General features: G+C 42.8%; 1 protein-coding gene across 1 annotated transcript in view; it reads left to right on the top strand.

Annotated features, from left to right (window-relative positions):
* Nucleotides 1-1,627: 1,627 nt before the first annotated feature.
* The window catches only part of RIN3 (Ras and Rab interactor 3), a 72,024-nt gene continuing 56,846 nt past the window's right edge, over nt 1,628-16,805 (top strand). The window contains exon 1 of the mRNA XM_074909247.1: nt 1,628-1,916. Coding sequence (XP_074765348.1) covers nt 1,870-1,916 — 47 coding nt within the window. The 5' untranslated portion in view covers nt 1,628-1,869. The remainder of the gene's footprint in view (nt 1,917-16,805) is intronic.

The raw sequence follows: 16,805 nt of genomic DNA on the forward strand, positions 1-16,805 counted from the left end.
TGAAACTGAAATAGCACCACTATACTGGATTTTTGTATTCTGTAATTTTGCCATTTTATTTCCTGGGTCCTGTTAATAGTTCTAGTCCTTTTGTTTCCTCTTCCCTAACATCTTTGGAAATGCCTAACACTCTCTGAAAACTGATGTTCTGCATTTACAAAATCTTAGGCCTTTGCCTAGGATGGCTGCATATTTGTGTGAACACAGATTTCCCCCGTCTGGGCAGGTCCATGCAAAGCAGCACACCTTTACAGTTGAGCAGATCTCAACCAACCAGTTTGTCTAAGAGGGCTTAATTCTTCGTTGAATGAGTTTGTTGTTGACTGGAAATGACTACATGAGTTAGAGAAAAGAGCTCCTTAACTTAGTAGAAAAGAGCGTTATAGTAGCTGAAAATTTAAAACTAGACCAGTCAAGGCAGAAATCAGGTGTGAATTTAAAGATTATCAATTAAGCACTAAGACACCTTACACAGAAGGGTAATAAATTTTCCACCATGCAGCCATTCAGTCAGACTTTTGATTTTCTAAGAGAAATCCTCCTGAAAGCTAGAAGATAAATTTTCTAATGGCAACAGAAGTTACAGGCTTGATCAAAAAGCCCCTGAGAAAAGTTTGTCTTGTGTTACACAGAAGGTGTGACTAGATGATCATAAAGGTCCTTCCTTCTGACTCTCCCTAGCTTAGTGCCAGCAGAATTGCCTCTGTGTTCTACACTGAGTTCATATCACTTGTGCTGATACACTGGCAGCTGCCTTGTCATTCCATTTCTGCTGTGGGCTGCATGGCATCCTAGTTACTCTTAGAAAGCTTAGAAATTCCTAAAGATAAAAGGGACAAAAATTTACCTTTGTCTCCCTCTCCATTCCATACAGTTGCTTTCCTTTGCCTCTGCTTCATACATCTGCCTTATTTTTTCCATTATGTATTCTTCTAACATCAAATATGTCCAGAACAATAGGGCCACCAAATAGGAGTGCCATCAGCCCTGTCTAACAGCACATCTCTCAGTCCCCAGCCGGTTCTATATTCAGTCAGGTTTCCAGTACAGCAAACACTACTCGACCGCTTAAGTAACTCCAGGTCAAATGTGCTCTGAGACTGACTGGAGCTTCACAGCACAGATAACTGTTAATGAACAGTTTTACTAGCAGTCTTACAACCTTATCACTAGCTTTTGCTTTAACTGGGATTTTTTTTGCAAAACTGTCCTCTGTGAGCTCTGTGAGTGTTAGACATTTCATTTTCTCAGGTCCTGTGTAAATATAAAGGTTTCCAAGCTCCATCTGGTTCCAGTTACTCAAGCAATAGAAATACACATGCTTCAGGAATTTGCAGATGGAGACTTACTGCCTTGCTGCCTTATAAAATCCTTTACAAAGTTCACCATGCTCTGTTGTCTCTTGAGATACCTGTAGTCTGTAAAACAATTTTCCCCAAAACTTACTTAAGTTAGAGAAACAAATAAGCTGACAGGCTCAGGGCCCTTCTTTCTAATAAGGTTAACCTGCCGTCGCTCCTAATAGGGCTTTATAACACACACACGCACACACACACCCTTGACCACCAAAGACTGCCTCTTCCTGAAATCCCCTGTTCATATAAATACAGGAAGTAGAAATAAGAGAGGCTAAAATCAGACCTTCTTGGTAGTTTGCTTTCATTTCAGTGCCTGTTTAGTCCTCTGCCCTCCGATACTACTGAGCTTGAAGCTAGTTTTAAACATCCTCCCCCTGCCGCCCCTTGAAATATCATCTTCAGTACAAAACCTAAGGATGTGGAGGTTCTGCTCAGCGATGGAAAGGAACTGCTTTCTGTACCAAGGAACTCTAAAGCCACTGTGAAACAAAGTGTCTTAAAGTTTGCTGTAATGATGAAAACATCAGCAGGAGACAAGGGAGCCAGGGATAACTCAGGGTAAGTCCTGAATCTTTAGTGACTGTTAATCTTTAATAACTGTTGCTTTCCTTTTCCTACTTAACAAAGAGCTCTCAGCTGCAGTTGTGAGCTGTCTGCCGAGTTATCAGCTACACAGTCACAATGATGTGGCATGACTATACTGCAATTTACAGTATTTCCTTTAGCTAACATGTTCCAGCTGAAAACGAACTTCAATACCTTTATTTAGCTTGAATTTTAGCTATTTAAGGAAAAAGACTGAAGAATTCCAAGCTGCAGTTTAGGGCAAAGCACAGAATAAGGGAGTTCTGTGCTTTTGGAAACATGACAAATCTTTTCTGGGAGGATTGCTTTGTTTCTACTGAAATGGTGAGAAGTGGATAAGGGCTCGTCCCTATGAGCTGATGATCACTCCAGCTCCAGCACACCAAGGTACACCAACCCTGTCCACAGGCTCCCAGCAGACTTCAGATATGCTTTCTGCTAGAAAAAAACTGCAGGCTTTCCTTGCTCCTGGCCAACAGACACTACACCTTGCAGGATGGAACCCCAAGAAAACATAGTGGGAGAGAAAATGGGTTTTGGTTGGGAAGACAATCAGCTGCTGGGATTCCAGGATCAGGCTGGAATCCGCCCAAGGTTCACTTGTGTCATAAAGCCGATGCTGAAGCTGACTGTTTCTGTTTCCTGTTGAAAACAATCAGGGGAAAATTACATAGCTGCTGAAACCTTTGGTCACCCCCCTTGGAAAAACATATAATACCAGATATTGAGAGTGTTTCTTGTCTGTCTGGTACACTTAGCCTATTTCCCATGAATAAAAGCTCCCAGATGTGTCTGTGATGGGTGCAGTAGAAGCTGTATAGGTGGATAGGGGGTACTTGCGTTTTCAGTCAGTGTGCTGCAAGTCAGTCCCCTTTGATAAAATTGCTGCTGACAGGCTAGTGTTTTATAGTTTCACCGTAGCACTGTTCCCAAATACAAGGAGTATGGGGGACGGAGGGAGAACCTGCATTACAACTGTCACTGCTTTTGCCTTGTTCGGTTGTTTACAGTAAGTAGAACAATGACACTCCTGTTCCAAGGTACAATTCCTCAGTTCCGCTTAATGTTAAACACTGAGGGACAAAGAGCACACAGCCATAAGGAAAAATTGAAAGAATCCAATCCCTGTAGACTAGGAAGAGGAATTTAGTAGATGGTAATCCAAAGAATTTGCAGACATTCCCTGGATTTGTGATAGTTTAGATGCCAAGTACTGAGAAACTGAAAGATTTATACTGTTTATCTCTTTCTCAGTCTGTCTGAAAGGAGCCACATGCTTGCAAAGGTTTACTTTCAGTTTAGAGTTGCAGGAGAAAGTAAATGAGCCATAGACCCTGGATTTGGACTGTAAATCAAGTGGGTGCAGGAATACTGAAGCATGAATGGTCATGACGCGTATGTTCTTCATGTTTGTGAGCATCTGAACAATTTAACAGAATGGTCTTTTACTTCATTAACTGATTGTTTTTATTTTCAGTCTATCTTCTGCTCACAAAAAGGAACTTAGGTATTTTAAAAAAAGTTTTAGCACTCTGTTTACATGCCATAATGTTGCTGAAGATCCTCAAAATTACACTTCAGCATGCATTCCTTGTGGCCTCAGACACATTATAGAATTAGAAATGTGTCTAAGTGATGTATAGCTAATTTCCTGTTATGGTCACATTGAATTAGGCAGCAATTTCACAAAGTATGTGCAGATAAAACTGGTGGCTTTCAAAAGATTTGGTAACAAAAGGGAAGCTGCCAGTGGAGAATTTGGACCTGATTTTCAAGTTCTGTGCACAAAAACTGCATGAGCAATTGCTGACATTTCACCTTCATTCACCATATTTATTAATTAAATGGGAAAGCTTACTCACAGAAACTATGACAATGCAAACTGTCATAAAAGTACTCTAGCAACTTGGAAAGTATCCATGTATCCATTCCTAGTAATCACTGAAGGGTGTATTCTGCATATAGCAGATCAATAAGGAAGTTTTGCTGACTTACACCTCTGAAATGGCAGAAAGACACTGGGGAGAAATCTGCCTCCAGAATTAGTAGCTCCCTAGAGAAGAATGTGGGGAGAAGTGTAGCTAGGGGTTGGATAGAAATCTATCTCATCAAATTCTTCCAAAATATGTTGGGAGAGAAACGGGGAAATTTAACCGGTAATTCTGAGCTAGAGTCAGGCTAACTCCTGAGAACGTTAATAAGTGGTGAGATCACGAAACATCTGGAGAAATGTGAGCTGATTGAGCCTGGTGACCACAGTTTCATGAAAAGGTATATGCCTTCATTCCAACATCTGGCAAATGTATAGAGGAGATGATGAGGAGACCAGACAGGATCTGAGACAGAGACATAATATGCAAATATTAAATAGTCCTTTGAGATAATGGCTGATTCGGGTAGCTGGGATGGGTTACAGTGGTTCTTATTTCTGGGGCACCAGGCTGCCTAATGAAGTAATGATTGTACATCTTTTCAGTGTAATGTCTTTTTGACACAAAACCCACCATCACAGTTGACAGATTTCATGCGATGAATGTAGATATAAAGAGGTCAAGCATTGGAGGAATCTGGAAGCAACTCATAGGTTCACAGATTTTAGCTTCAAAAGGGACTGTTTTTATTGTCTAGTCCAATCTCCTGTGCAGAGCAGACCAGAGAACCACTTTGGTAAGCACGCTATCAAACCCGTGACTTCTACTCGAATGGGAGCTTTTAGATAATTTGTTGACCACAAAAGCGTTCTTATCAAATGACTCTTCTGCCCAGGCTACGTATCTGTCTGCTGTGAGGTAAATAAATCTAATACCAACATTTACAGATTAGAACAGAGAAAACAGTTTTTAAAAACTCCTCAGGAGCCGTCCTCTGTAAAGGACTTAATCTAAGCTTCTTTGAATCAGTGGAATAAGTCCTGTTGGCCTCAGGAGGTCTGGGACCCAATGCAAAGTACTGCGCAAAGAAAACTTCAACTTAGAACATGTGAGATGGGGTGTTTAAGTGGGGAAGGGACAATTCAGGCAACGGGAAACATCAGTATCATCAAATATCTCTGCTGTCTGTCAAGTTCTGGTAAGGGGTACACTTTTCAGTCCTAGGGGATGGTGCTTTTCAGGAAGGAAATATCTGTGCTCAAGATTCATTGTGCCAAGATCAGGATATTACTGTAAAGATACAAAGGAGGTGCTCTCCAAAGATACCTGAATTTGGTGCACCCAGGGAAGAGACACAAAAATCTCCTGAAATTCATTTAACAGAAAAGCATGTTTACAGCCACACTGACTTGTCATGTGACCTTTTCAGCACTTCTCAGTATGTGACTACTTGCCAAATTTAATGGATGCTTTGAGCACATTGCGCAGTAATACTGCTGATAGCGCAGAAGGAAACTGTCCCTTTGTCTTATAGAGGATAGACCACACTGGGAATGTTGCCCCTGAGTAGAGAACTCCTCATCATTGTAGACAGTCTCATACCAGTGTTCACGGGAATAGGGACATGAATGTTAGAAATATTCTGCTCATCTCCTTTCTGCTACAGTTTCAGCTCAATATAGTTTTTCATTTCCTGTCCTAAATGTCTATGTGCTGGTTTGTATCACTGACTTTCAAAGCTAAAGGTAGCATAGGCTGACAAATGTACACACATATGTGCCTGCATCTCTTCCTCTGTGTGTACAGGTAGAACAGTGTGTCCTGGAGAGTAGCTATGAGCGTTGCTTGGCACAAATTTGGGCTGTCTTCATCCTTTACCAAACCATGTGTACATAGTCCAGGTATCTCAGAGATTATCTATTTTCTAGCATTTTTCCAAATGACAGTAGGACTATGTTTTAATTCATCCATCAGTAAATATAGGCACCTTCTCTGAGATCAACATACAGGCTTGTGAGGCTCAGAAGGATTGCTAAAATTACCTGAAAAATAGACATAAAAGCCAATACCTACACCAATATGCTAAAAAAGGAAGCTGCAGGAAGATTCACTTGTCAGAGTTTTAAATGCTTGCCTGCTTTGATTGCTAAAGAACACAGAAATCAAAGTGTCTTAGTGAAGCTAGGACAAAATATTGTCCATCACAGACCTTTAGCCATTATAATTTTGGAAGGGAGGAGGGTTTCTTGCATTTGGGAATAGAAACAAATAGTTCTTTGGAAGGGTAATTAGAAAGAAAATGCAGCTGTTTGGAATGACTGACCAAATTCTAGTGCAGATGGATCTGTGAGTAGAGGGTAGTATGGTCATCAAAAGCCCTGTGATGTTCCGGAAGATTATCGCATTTTCGCAGTGGTATCACAAAAGTATTCCCCCTGTGTGGGGAAAGGTGTGTGTATGTTTGTGATTGTTTAGGTTGCCCTTTGTGAGGAATTGAAATTGAGTAGCAGTGAATGTAGGTGTTTAAGAAGATATTATGAGATTTAGAATTAGAAAGAACCAGGGGAAAGCATATTTAGTACATGTTCTCTAGAAGACCAAGAAGAGATTATAATCCCTTTTGCCATATTATCATCAGTACAGAGTGGTACTACAGTCAAAGGGGGTGGGATGTGTTGGGGTGGACCTGCTCTTGGCAGCCCTGGTGTTCAGAGCAAGAATTAGATCATAGATCACTGTGCTGATCTGGGGCCTTACGTGGAAGGGACTTCTGAGGAATTAAAGCACAAATAACTACAAACCTGAGATGTTTGGTCATTTAAAAAAAAAATCATAATATTCTGTAGGTTTGAAGTATTTATACTGGCAAAGATTTCAGATTTATCTTTCAGAATAGTTACGGATCAAAACTGAGAAAACAAGAATGGAAGACTGTGTTCCACCACAGAAGAATAGCTTTAAGAAGGCCTTTAAGATCTAGTGAAAGCAGTTAACACAGTCACACTAAAAAGGCAATTAAGTAGCAGTTCTTGGGTCTCAAAGTAGGCACTGGTATAAGCAGTGGTCTGCAGTTCAGCCTGTGTCCTAGATTACTTCCTAATTTTGAGATTAATTTTTTCTGTGGTGTTGGGCGGGTATTTCATCGTGAGTAACTCAAGTGGAATCTCCAGAGTAAATCCTCATCTAGAGCCAAGTAGGAGCTAGACTAAATCACTCAGTTGTCTTTAATTAAACTTCTGTCCACCCACTCCCTGACATGCCACCTCCAATGAGCTCCTGTGACCTCTCACAACTGGCTCTGGTCCCTACAGAGTCACTTGTCTGGTAACCAAGTACAAAATCCATCTGGCTCCTCCTCCAACCTCTTCATCCATGGGGTTCTGATGGCTGGCAGTTCACCCTGGAGCTGGCCCCTAGGGAAGTGGGATTGTGCATGGATTTGTCCTCGAGGATGATGCAGTCACATCCATTTCCCACAGCTGCACATTGGATTACAGAATCAGTTTGAGGTAAAGGCCCTCTCCAGCAATGAACATGCCTTTATCCTTAGGGATGATTGGGGATGCTATTGCAATACAGATAAGTAAATAAGTAGATACCTAAGTAAATGGTACTTCTTTTCAAAAAAGAACCGAAAAGTCAAGACCTCGTGCTTACCTTCCCTCTATCACAGTTGTCACAGATATGAATAATAGCTGAGTAGCAGCACTACAATCACCAGAGCAAAATAAGAATTAACTGAAATTTGTGAAGTTTTTAAGGTGGTGGGGGCAAGATGATACTGGTGTTTAGAGGAAAGGAGCCTGGAAACCAGTATTCTGTTCAGAGGAGGTATGTACATCAGTTTCTCAGAGTTGCAAGATCTATAGCAGAAATTCTGCAGGTCAGTGAATTATGTCTATTTTAGGAAAAAAAAATTTACTCTTATGGGATGTTTAATTTGAGGATGAAGAATCAAAATTCTGCCAATCTTTTGTTTCCTCAGTTACATTTCTGCAAACTTTTTTTTTTTTTTTTTTGGAGGGGGGGGTTTGTATGTGGACAGGTAAGTGATTTTTTGGCGCTGTAAATATTTGTTGATCATGTTGTCTGAGCTGGAGTGGTGTGGAGTGCTTGTTAGGTATTTTGTAATGCTAAAAACCTTCAAACATGTATTCTAATACTCCAGCCTATCTGCCTGTATGAGAAAAAGTCTTTCGTAAAATCTGGGCACAGATGGTACATAAGAGATTTAATGAAGGTGCTTCCTTCTCCAGGATTTGCTGAATGAGAGGAGGCAATGCCCTTAGAGTCCTGGTGGGCACGGTCTAGGTTACTGACTATGTTATCAGAGCTGTAGGACTTGTTCAAAGCTAGGTCAGTTTACTAGAATTACTGGCCATGGGCTGCAGGGGACATAGTATGGCACTTATGGGGTGAAATCAATAGGGGCTGCCCATGAATTTGACAAGCAAAGTGCTTGAGGAGATATGTATTACTGAGTCTTGTTCTGCACACACACCACTTGAATGAGGATGCACAGCTTTTCTAGTAGAGCCAGGCAGCAGTGGACTACTCCGAAATTCATGGTTACAGGGGCAGGACACATCTGTACTGCAAAGTGGGAGATATAAGTGTGCTGGGCACACCCAGGCTCTGACATTGATCTAGCTGCACAAAGAGAAGGAGCAGTAAGAAGACGTTTGAACAGGCAGGCAGGCATCCATAGGTACTATCCACCAAAGAGTGTGCAGAGTGTCTGCAGGGATTAAAACCTGGCTGCCAAACTGTTTCTATACTTTCCTGCCAGAGAGGGCTGCCTGTGGTATGCAGGGCAGAGAAGTGTTGTCCTTGTGCGATCCTGCACCCTATCTGCAGGGGAGGGGCTTGGGGCTGTTATACAAGGTTGCTTGTGTGTATGCTGTATTTTGTGCAGAGATTCTCGCCACCCTGCTCTCTCTCCACCACTCTGTTTGGCATCCACGATCTGCTCTTACAGTGTAGGAACACATGGGCCAACCCCATCCTCCCTCCTGACAGAGGGAATCCCTAAAACACAAATATGCACATGGCTATGTTGGAGCTACGTCCTGGTGACAGTCTGGAGTAACTCTCTGGAGTTGGAGAGGGGCTGAATTCAGAATCTATCCCAAGCTGTCAGGGGCTTGCTTCTCAGTGAGGCAAGGCAAGCTTTCAGGCGATGTTTTTCAACTGTGAAGTTTGGTGTGTGTGAAAGAACACAATAAACCAGCACTGCAAACAAGCTGCGGTCAAGCAAGCAGTGCTATTTAAACTGTGCAAATATAATAAAGCTACAAGCATCACCCAATATGGTAAATATTGTAGCCACAAGCCTTTCCTCTGTCCATTTTGTACCTCTCTGAGCTATCTAAAGTAATTCTACACACCTCCAGAAAAGAGATTCCTGCATCAATATACCTTCCTGGAGTGGGAATATCAAGGCAATGTTTCCCTCAGGATAGCAGCCCTGAGAGGTTTGGAGTGCTTAGCTGCACTTGGCTGCACCCATATTGGTATAAATCTTTTTGCAAGTGAAGATGATTACTTGAGCAGCAAAGGATTAGCAGATGTGAGCATTGCATAGCTGGTTATGCTAGTCACATTTTCCTAAATAGATATTCTATTAGATGCACACAAGCCAGGGAGTGCTATGGAATGCAGCTCTTTTCAAATAGATGAATATATACATGCATAGCTCAGGGTGCCTTTCCCAGACTTCCCATCACCTTTCTGATAAACAGGGAATATATTTATGGCTGAGTAAAGGAATTCTGCTTTCTGCGTTACTGGTACCTTTAAAAGAGACAAGGTGTTTTCACTAATTGTAATGACATGATTAATATAAAGCCTTTGTATGTATGAGAGTATCTCTGGGTGTTTCATGAATATTAAGCCTCCCAGCAACCAGCTGAAGGCAGGTACTGCCGCTGTAGGAAGGGAGACTGAGGCATGAGCTCATGGAACTGATTATAGTCACTTACTTCATAGCCCAAACCCCTGGATCCTTGTTAAGCAGTTAAATCCTGGCCTTACCCCAGGCCATCCTTTAGGTTTGGGGTGATGCCAGGAACAGATTTCAGTTCTCAACCTTTTCTTTTTGGTGGATGAGTTCCATGCTGGATTATGGAGCTAAAGCAGCTTCCTCAGTGTTTACACAGCCTCTACAGCTGAAGCAAGAGAAACAGCAAAAGTGAAGTGTTGAGAGTGTGTTCAAGTGGGGTCAGTGGACTGCCCTTTCAGCAGTATCCTGGACTGGGAGGAGTGTGAAACCCTGAGAGTTGTTCTCTGAGGCAGGGCTGCAATTCTGGTTCAGCTAATGGTCCTGCAAGGGCTGGGAGTGCTGATACTTGCTCTAGGTCACTCGCTGTGGTCTGTGGATTGACACTGTTCTTGGTAGGACTGAAAGACCTGTCTTACTCTTTGAAATTATCTCCTGACCATGTTAATTAGTAGTATCTGCTTTTGTGCAGCTAAAGAATCATTGAGGAATTTCAAGTGCTTTGTTGAAACCAACTGAATACATACAGTCTTTTGGATGCTAGGAAAACCTTGCTAAATCTAGGCAATCCACACAGCTCAGCTATGCCTATCCTGTGGCACTCTGGAGAAAGCCAGTCTTTTGAAGCCTTGGTCCTGTGAAATCAGCTGTTGGGCAGAACTGGAAGCAGCTACAGCCCCTTGTGAACTGGATTAAAATTTGTGCTGCTTGGGAAAATTCACCAAAGAAACAGAGAAAGACCAAAAAAATGGAGAGTCTGGAGACTGACAGCTCTGCTGGCTACCTGGAACACTGTTCTGCAAATTGCTAGCAAACTTCTGGGCAAAAGAAGGTTGTCCCATGTTATTTGGCTAAATGACAGCCTGGGACCTAGCCCAACCTTTCATCCCGCCTGCCAAGAATTCTTCTCTCTCTCCTTTTTTTTTCCCCTTGAGTTCTCTCCAAGGAATTTGCCACTCCTGATACCCCACACAAAACCAGAAACTAAGCAAAGCTCAGAGCTTTTCCTGCTGAATCAGCAGACAGGAAAGAGCTTGACTTTGGATGACTTTCCTTTCTGTCCAGAGGACAGATATGTAACACAGGATGTTTGGGTGCAATTCTGTACTGAACTTCCATTTTAATTCTTCCGAAAGATTAGAAGTTAGTTAGTTTTAGACTGGATCTCACTGTTAACCTTTCCAGCCAAAAGGGCAAGTGACTGTTACCCTCCCAGCAGGGATGGGTCCTCTGGGCTGGGAAGCTGTGGTAGAGATTGCCTGAGGGGCACTGTGAAGAGCAGACTGTGATAAGGATGGATGGTAGGGTCAGTCCCTTGGACTGGCATTCTAGCATCTCCCTTTGCTATTAGACCTAGCTATCTAGGTCTAGCCTGGATTCACCCAGCCTAACTTTAGATGTTTAATTTTTGTGTCCCATTTAGGAGCCTGTGCACCCCTGAAGATCTCTGGTCTTACTGGAGAAGCAGCAGCTTGATGTAGTAATTCAGGGTGACTGGTGCCAGTGGGCTGAATCCAAGTCAAATATTTGTTCATGCCTCACCGAGCTGAGCAGGGAACCAGGCCAGAGAGCTATGTCTAGCACAAACCTTCTTCCACCCTCCCATCCACTGAGTCAGGTTGCCCCAGGATCAGCTTGGAGGTGGGGGTGGGTGCAGCACTGTTGTTTTGAGGAGGACATGATGTTGTTTTGAGGGTAGCCATGTTAGGGGTTGTCTTAAACTGCTGTGATCCCACAGCCTTTGGCTCATGATTTGTTTACATCATAACTCTGGTGACCAAGTGACCATAAACACTGTTAAATGAGCAAGATTGAGATTCCAGCAAAGGTTTAGCTGGATCTGCAGGAGCTGACAGGCTTGCCTTGCTGCTTGGCAGGCTTTGTAGTCACAAGCTGCGCTCCCGACCGCTGCAGGGACATTTCAGCAGTTTCTGACACTGCTCCACTAACCAGTTCTTTGGCCTCAGGCTGTCCTGCAGCACCTGATGACAAGGGCCATGCCCACCCACAGGGCAGGTCGCTCAACTTAGCCCAGCAAACTCAAACACCTCTCTCATCCTTGTGGCAGGGGACCATGTCCTTTCCCCACCTTTCCATATCCCTGAAATACCCCAACAAGCCATTTTCTTCCTCTCCCCTCAGGAAGGCAGATCTTTAACCTTGCCTCAGTGTGAATGCAGGCAGGGATCCTGTCAGATCATAAAGCAAAAAATAAACACATTTTCCCAACACCTAATCAAAATTAAATAAGAGGAGTATGAAATTGTTGGCGTAAGGCTTAAGGATGACAAAGAGTAGGTTCACAGATTTAGATACTTTTTTAACAGCACCATGTATCAAAATGCTTTCACACTGGCATTGGAAGGAAATCTTACTCAAAATATGAAATTTTATGTGTAAGTCTGCAGACCAGTGACTGAATGACTGGTTTGAAGACCCTTTGCGTGGTGCCTTAATGAGAGAGGGAACCCCTGAAGGTCTGTGCTCTGCTTCTTGAGATACCTCAGAATGAATGTTCAATGGATTTATTTCTTTTGGCAAAATGGCCATTTCTAGTTGCAAATCAAGACTAAGATAAGTTTTTGCAGGTATTTCTTAGAAGAGGGGAAGACTGCTCAGCTTCATGCAGGTCTGTGTGGTTAGCACCGCGTCTCCTGTGTGTCTCATATGTCTACACTAAATTCACTTACAGGATGAGGAAAGCCATTGCTTTTTATAACTCATCTGATGTTTCTCTTAACATTTTGCCCAGGGTTTTGGCTCTGACAAATCATGCAGTTTCAAATAATTTTCAGTATATAGGGTTTGAAATGGAATGGCTTTATTTAAGCAAAACTACAGTAATTTCTTAATGAAGTTTGAATTTGGGAATTTCTTCCTCCCCTTTATTTTCCATTTCCCTTTCCCCTCTTTGTTAAGTGAGTACCATATAGAAAACATTCCCCAGCTTTTCATTCCTGTCTTCCTTCCTGGCCAGATGAGCTGGGAAAGGTCAAAACCTCTGTCAATAGCCCTGGCCCTGCAGTCAAAACGGGAGTGCTCTGGGCTTCGAACACTTCAGGTGTTTTTCAAAAGCACGGAACAAACCCATCTGTCTTCTGTCCAGCTGGTGGCTCTGCAGGGCCCTTCCAGTGCACTGACACCAGTGGGTGAGGAAGGGCTGTGACTTCCTTATGTTCTTACAGCTTAGGAAGTTGATTCTCTTCTTCCAAATATTTGCTTCTTTTCTTGTGAGGTCTGCACCTCACAAGCCTTTCCAGAGAAGTTAGAATTATCCAACAAACACTTTCACAGCTTTTTGTTAAGGAAAATGCTCTTTCTTTGGCTCCTCTGACCTTGCCAGAAAAGACTCCTGGCTATACCCACATTTCAGAAACTCTTTTCTTTGCAGTGAAAAGGCCTTGCAGAAGTATAAATTATCCTTCATTGCCTGCACACAAAGAAAAATCTTTAGTTTTTCTGTTATGCTGAAATTCCTAAGAAAATAATTTGGGCTTGAAATAGACAAAGGACAAATAACCTGAAAAACTCTGATTATGAATACGGGGGAGAAGGCTTATCTTTAACACAGCAACTGCCTGTTGTTAGTAAGGGAGTAGGCTAATAAAATTTGCAAAGTGGTTTTGACTTGCAAAAATATGTTTTGACTGAGTAAAAAGAGAAAGACAGTTGATAAGATATTTTGATACAAATTGTTGAATGCAAAATATATATGTGCAAAGTTACTTAAAGATAGCAGTATAATTTGTGAGGTTAACATAAGCCAAGTCATGTTACACCAGTAGGATATAGTAGCGCCAGTCCCCTGTGGAGCCACAGGCAGTGTATACCTTCTGCATTAATGAATGCAAGAAAAAGCTAGACTGAAAAAAAAAAAAAAAAAAAAAGGGCTTTGAAAGAAGGCCTCTTCCTTCAGGGAATTTCTGATGTTTGTTTTTTATCTTGTTTCTTCCCTTGTTAGTAAGTTGACCTGGGTACTAGCAGTACTGTGAATTAGCTTGTATTTTGTTCGGGTTTTTAACGCATATGCAATTCTTTATAATATACATACCTTTGTGTATGTAAATGGAGGGACAGACCTAATGAACCCAGGGAACATAGTGAAGCTAGCAACTTAATAAACATTTATTTGCACCTCTCTGCTCCTTGAGAGCACTCCTGCACTGAAAGATTGTTGACAGGGCCAAACAAGAGTCTTTGACAGGGGTAGTGCCACTGCTTCACTGCAGGCACTTAAAACTAAGTTTGACTAATTTAGGAGGAAGAGCAGCTCTTTTAGAGAAGCTGAGAGCTGACCCTTAACACCTGAGATGTGCACCCTGCAATGGGAGGTGAATGACTGGCTCGAACAGAAACCGAAGCAGGTAACGCAGATGCTGCGGTTGGGTGGTTTACGGGAAGCACTGCAAGCACCCCCTCCTTCTCCACGCCTAAGTAAGTTGGCCCTACTGCTTATGCTGTTAGAGAATGCTCATTAGTCTTAATCACCAGCTTTGAGCTCTGATGAGTGACAGTGGTTACAGGTCCCTCCAAACAACAGTAGTTCCCATTCAACAGGTCTCCTTCTGAGCTGACCTGACTCCTCCTGACCTTTGAACAGGGGCAAGATTCTGCTCACTTCAAAATCCAGATAAGCTGAGGTCATGTCCCTTGACTGCATGATGGCAGTAATGAGGAAAAATACATTTGTTAGTTTTAAATCTGGTAACAGCAGCAGCCAGGCTACCAGAGCTTAGCACAAGCTATAAGTTATTCGGCCAGTGAGCTCCATGTTTTTGCATAGAGCTTACTCCTGTGGCTCAGCTAACATCCTTAAACTAGCTCAGCTATCCTTACTGTGCTCTGCAGGCAGCAGTACAAGTCCACACAGTTATTTCAGTGTGATATTGGGCTATCAGACCTTCAAAGTGAGGCCTGTACTGTGCAAGACAGCAATCCAGTGTCATCTGTGAGCAGAAAACTGCCTGTGGCCAGTTACTACTTCAACCCATGAATTAACATCCTTCCACCCGCACAAGTGGCCACTGCACCCTTCTTCCCAAGGAGTATAATAGCACTTGCTCATTTTTTTGCTTTCCTCTGTTGGTTTCTGTACCAGGGAGGTGAGGGCTTGGTGAGCTGGTGAGTGACTTTAAGGACAGATGAGCTGTCCCACACCTGATCCCTCTGTGTCCATTAGTGCAGGTCCCAGGCAGGATGATGATTTGCTCCACTTTGGCAAACATATGTGAACACATGGAACGCATGCTGGCAGGGTCCAGCTGGGGAGCGGTGGATGCCTACAGTGTGTGTGTGCAAGCCCCTGCTAGCCTTCACAGAGGCAGGCAGTTTGAAAATCTCTGGCAGGTACAGAAAAGTTCACAGAAGTGAGCCTTCAGTTGAGGGGTGCAAAACTTCACTGCTGAAATTAAGGGTACCTGTAACAGAAAGTAGAGTAGGTGGGGAACAGAGAGGTTTACTGAGCTATGAGGTGTCAGGGTATTTAGGACACCCTTGGTTTGCCTTACCTTTTGGCAGCTGGAACAGCTTTTACCTTGGCTATTAAGCATGTGCTTTCCAGGCTGAGCAGAAAGGCCTGGACATGCAGAACACCAAACGGACAAAGGATCGACACAAAAATAGAGTGGAAACAAGGAGAGCAGTGAGCAAGAGGAAGTGCTCTGCCAACCACAGGTTGCCCGCAGACCACAGTTTGAGAAGCACAACTTCCTGAGCTATATATTTGTCACTAAGGTGGACCAATAACAGGAGCATTCTGCAAGGTAGGAGAAGCTACTGAACAGGCAAGCCTTCTTCAAGGGACACACTGAGCCTGTGATGTTACTTCCATTATCCTGTTTTTCTGTACATTTGAGAATTTTACAGTGCAGGAAGCTTCCATGGCTTGCTTAACACCTACAACTTTTCCTTTTCACCTATCAGACAAGAATAATCCTGGTTTTTATTTCTGACTAAGGGGTGGCAATCAGGTGAGTGTGATCTCTAAAGATCTCAAGAACTTCCTTATCTTTCTGCTTGTTGGAGTTTTCATTGTGATTTTTTCCTGTTTGTTGGTTTGATTTTTGTCAGATCTCTTGGCTGTATTATGAAAAAACATTTATTAAAGCCTGAATCTTCCATGAGGCAGTGTTAACATTTGGTGCACAAAGTTAACTGTTGTGTACAGTGCCTCAGTTACACCACATGTTGGAGGTAAAAAGAATCAGGCAAGGTGACCCAAGCCAGATCCAGAAAGTAAATGGATCTCTCTCCGTTATCTTGATTTAGTTTGATCTGAACTGATCAAGTGAGCAAAGATGGGCTGGCTTATGAGAAAGCATCAAGAAATTACCACATCTAAGATGGAAGCAAAGTGAAGCTTGCTATCCTCTAGCTGGGACACTGCGTAACTTCCCTCCCAGTGACAGCACATGAATTCACATGTGTCTGAACAAGGATTTTTAATGAGTCTATCTAATCAGAAGTGATATTAAACCAAGGAAAACAAAGTAGCTATGTACATAGCAAGGGTCTAGCTGATGAAACCTTGTTACTCTTCTTTTGCTGCTACTCATGTAACTGGTTATTCCTTTTCCAGTGTGCTGGGTTCTGAACTTCACACTCTTTTCAGCATAAAGGTGGCTGTGAAAAAAAAAAAAAAGGATACAGAGATCTGCCTCTATCACCAGTGGCACAGAGCCCTACAGCCAAGTCCAGTAGGGTTGATTGTGACACGGGATGTAAAACAGGGCTGTGAGTTTTCTGTCAGTCTCTTAATCTCAGAACCATCATCTGACCCATCTCCTTGAAGGCCTGTGCTCCCAACTCTCTCTTCTAACCACAGATATTACCAGCATTGTCCATCTACTTCCACCAGGACTGGTATGTCAGCTTCAGGAGCTTCTATCTTTTACTCCTGCTTCATGTGCTCCTTGTAAACTGTGTTGCTGTGCTTAAAGGGTGTCATGGTTTAGGCCCAGAGGGCAATGGAGCACCATACAGCCATTCACTCAC

This window comes from Athene noctua, chromosome 6 (assembly GCF_965140245.1).
Source record: "Athene noctua chromosome 6, bAthNoc1.hap1.1, whole genome shotgun sequence".
NCBI classification, from domain to species: Eukaryota; Metazoa; Chordata; class Aves; order Strigiformes; family Strigidae; genus Athene; species Athene noctua.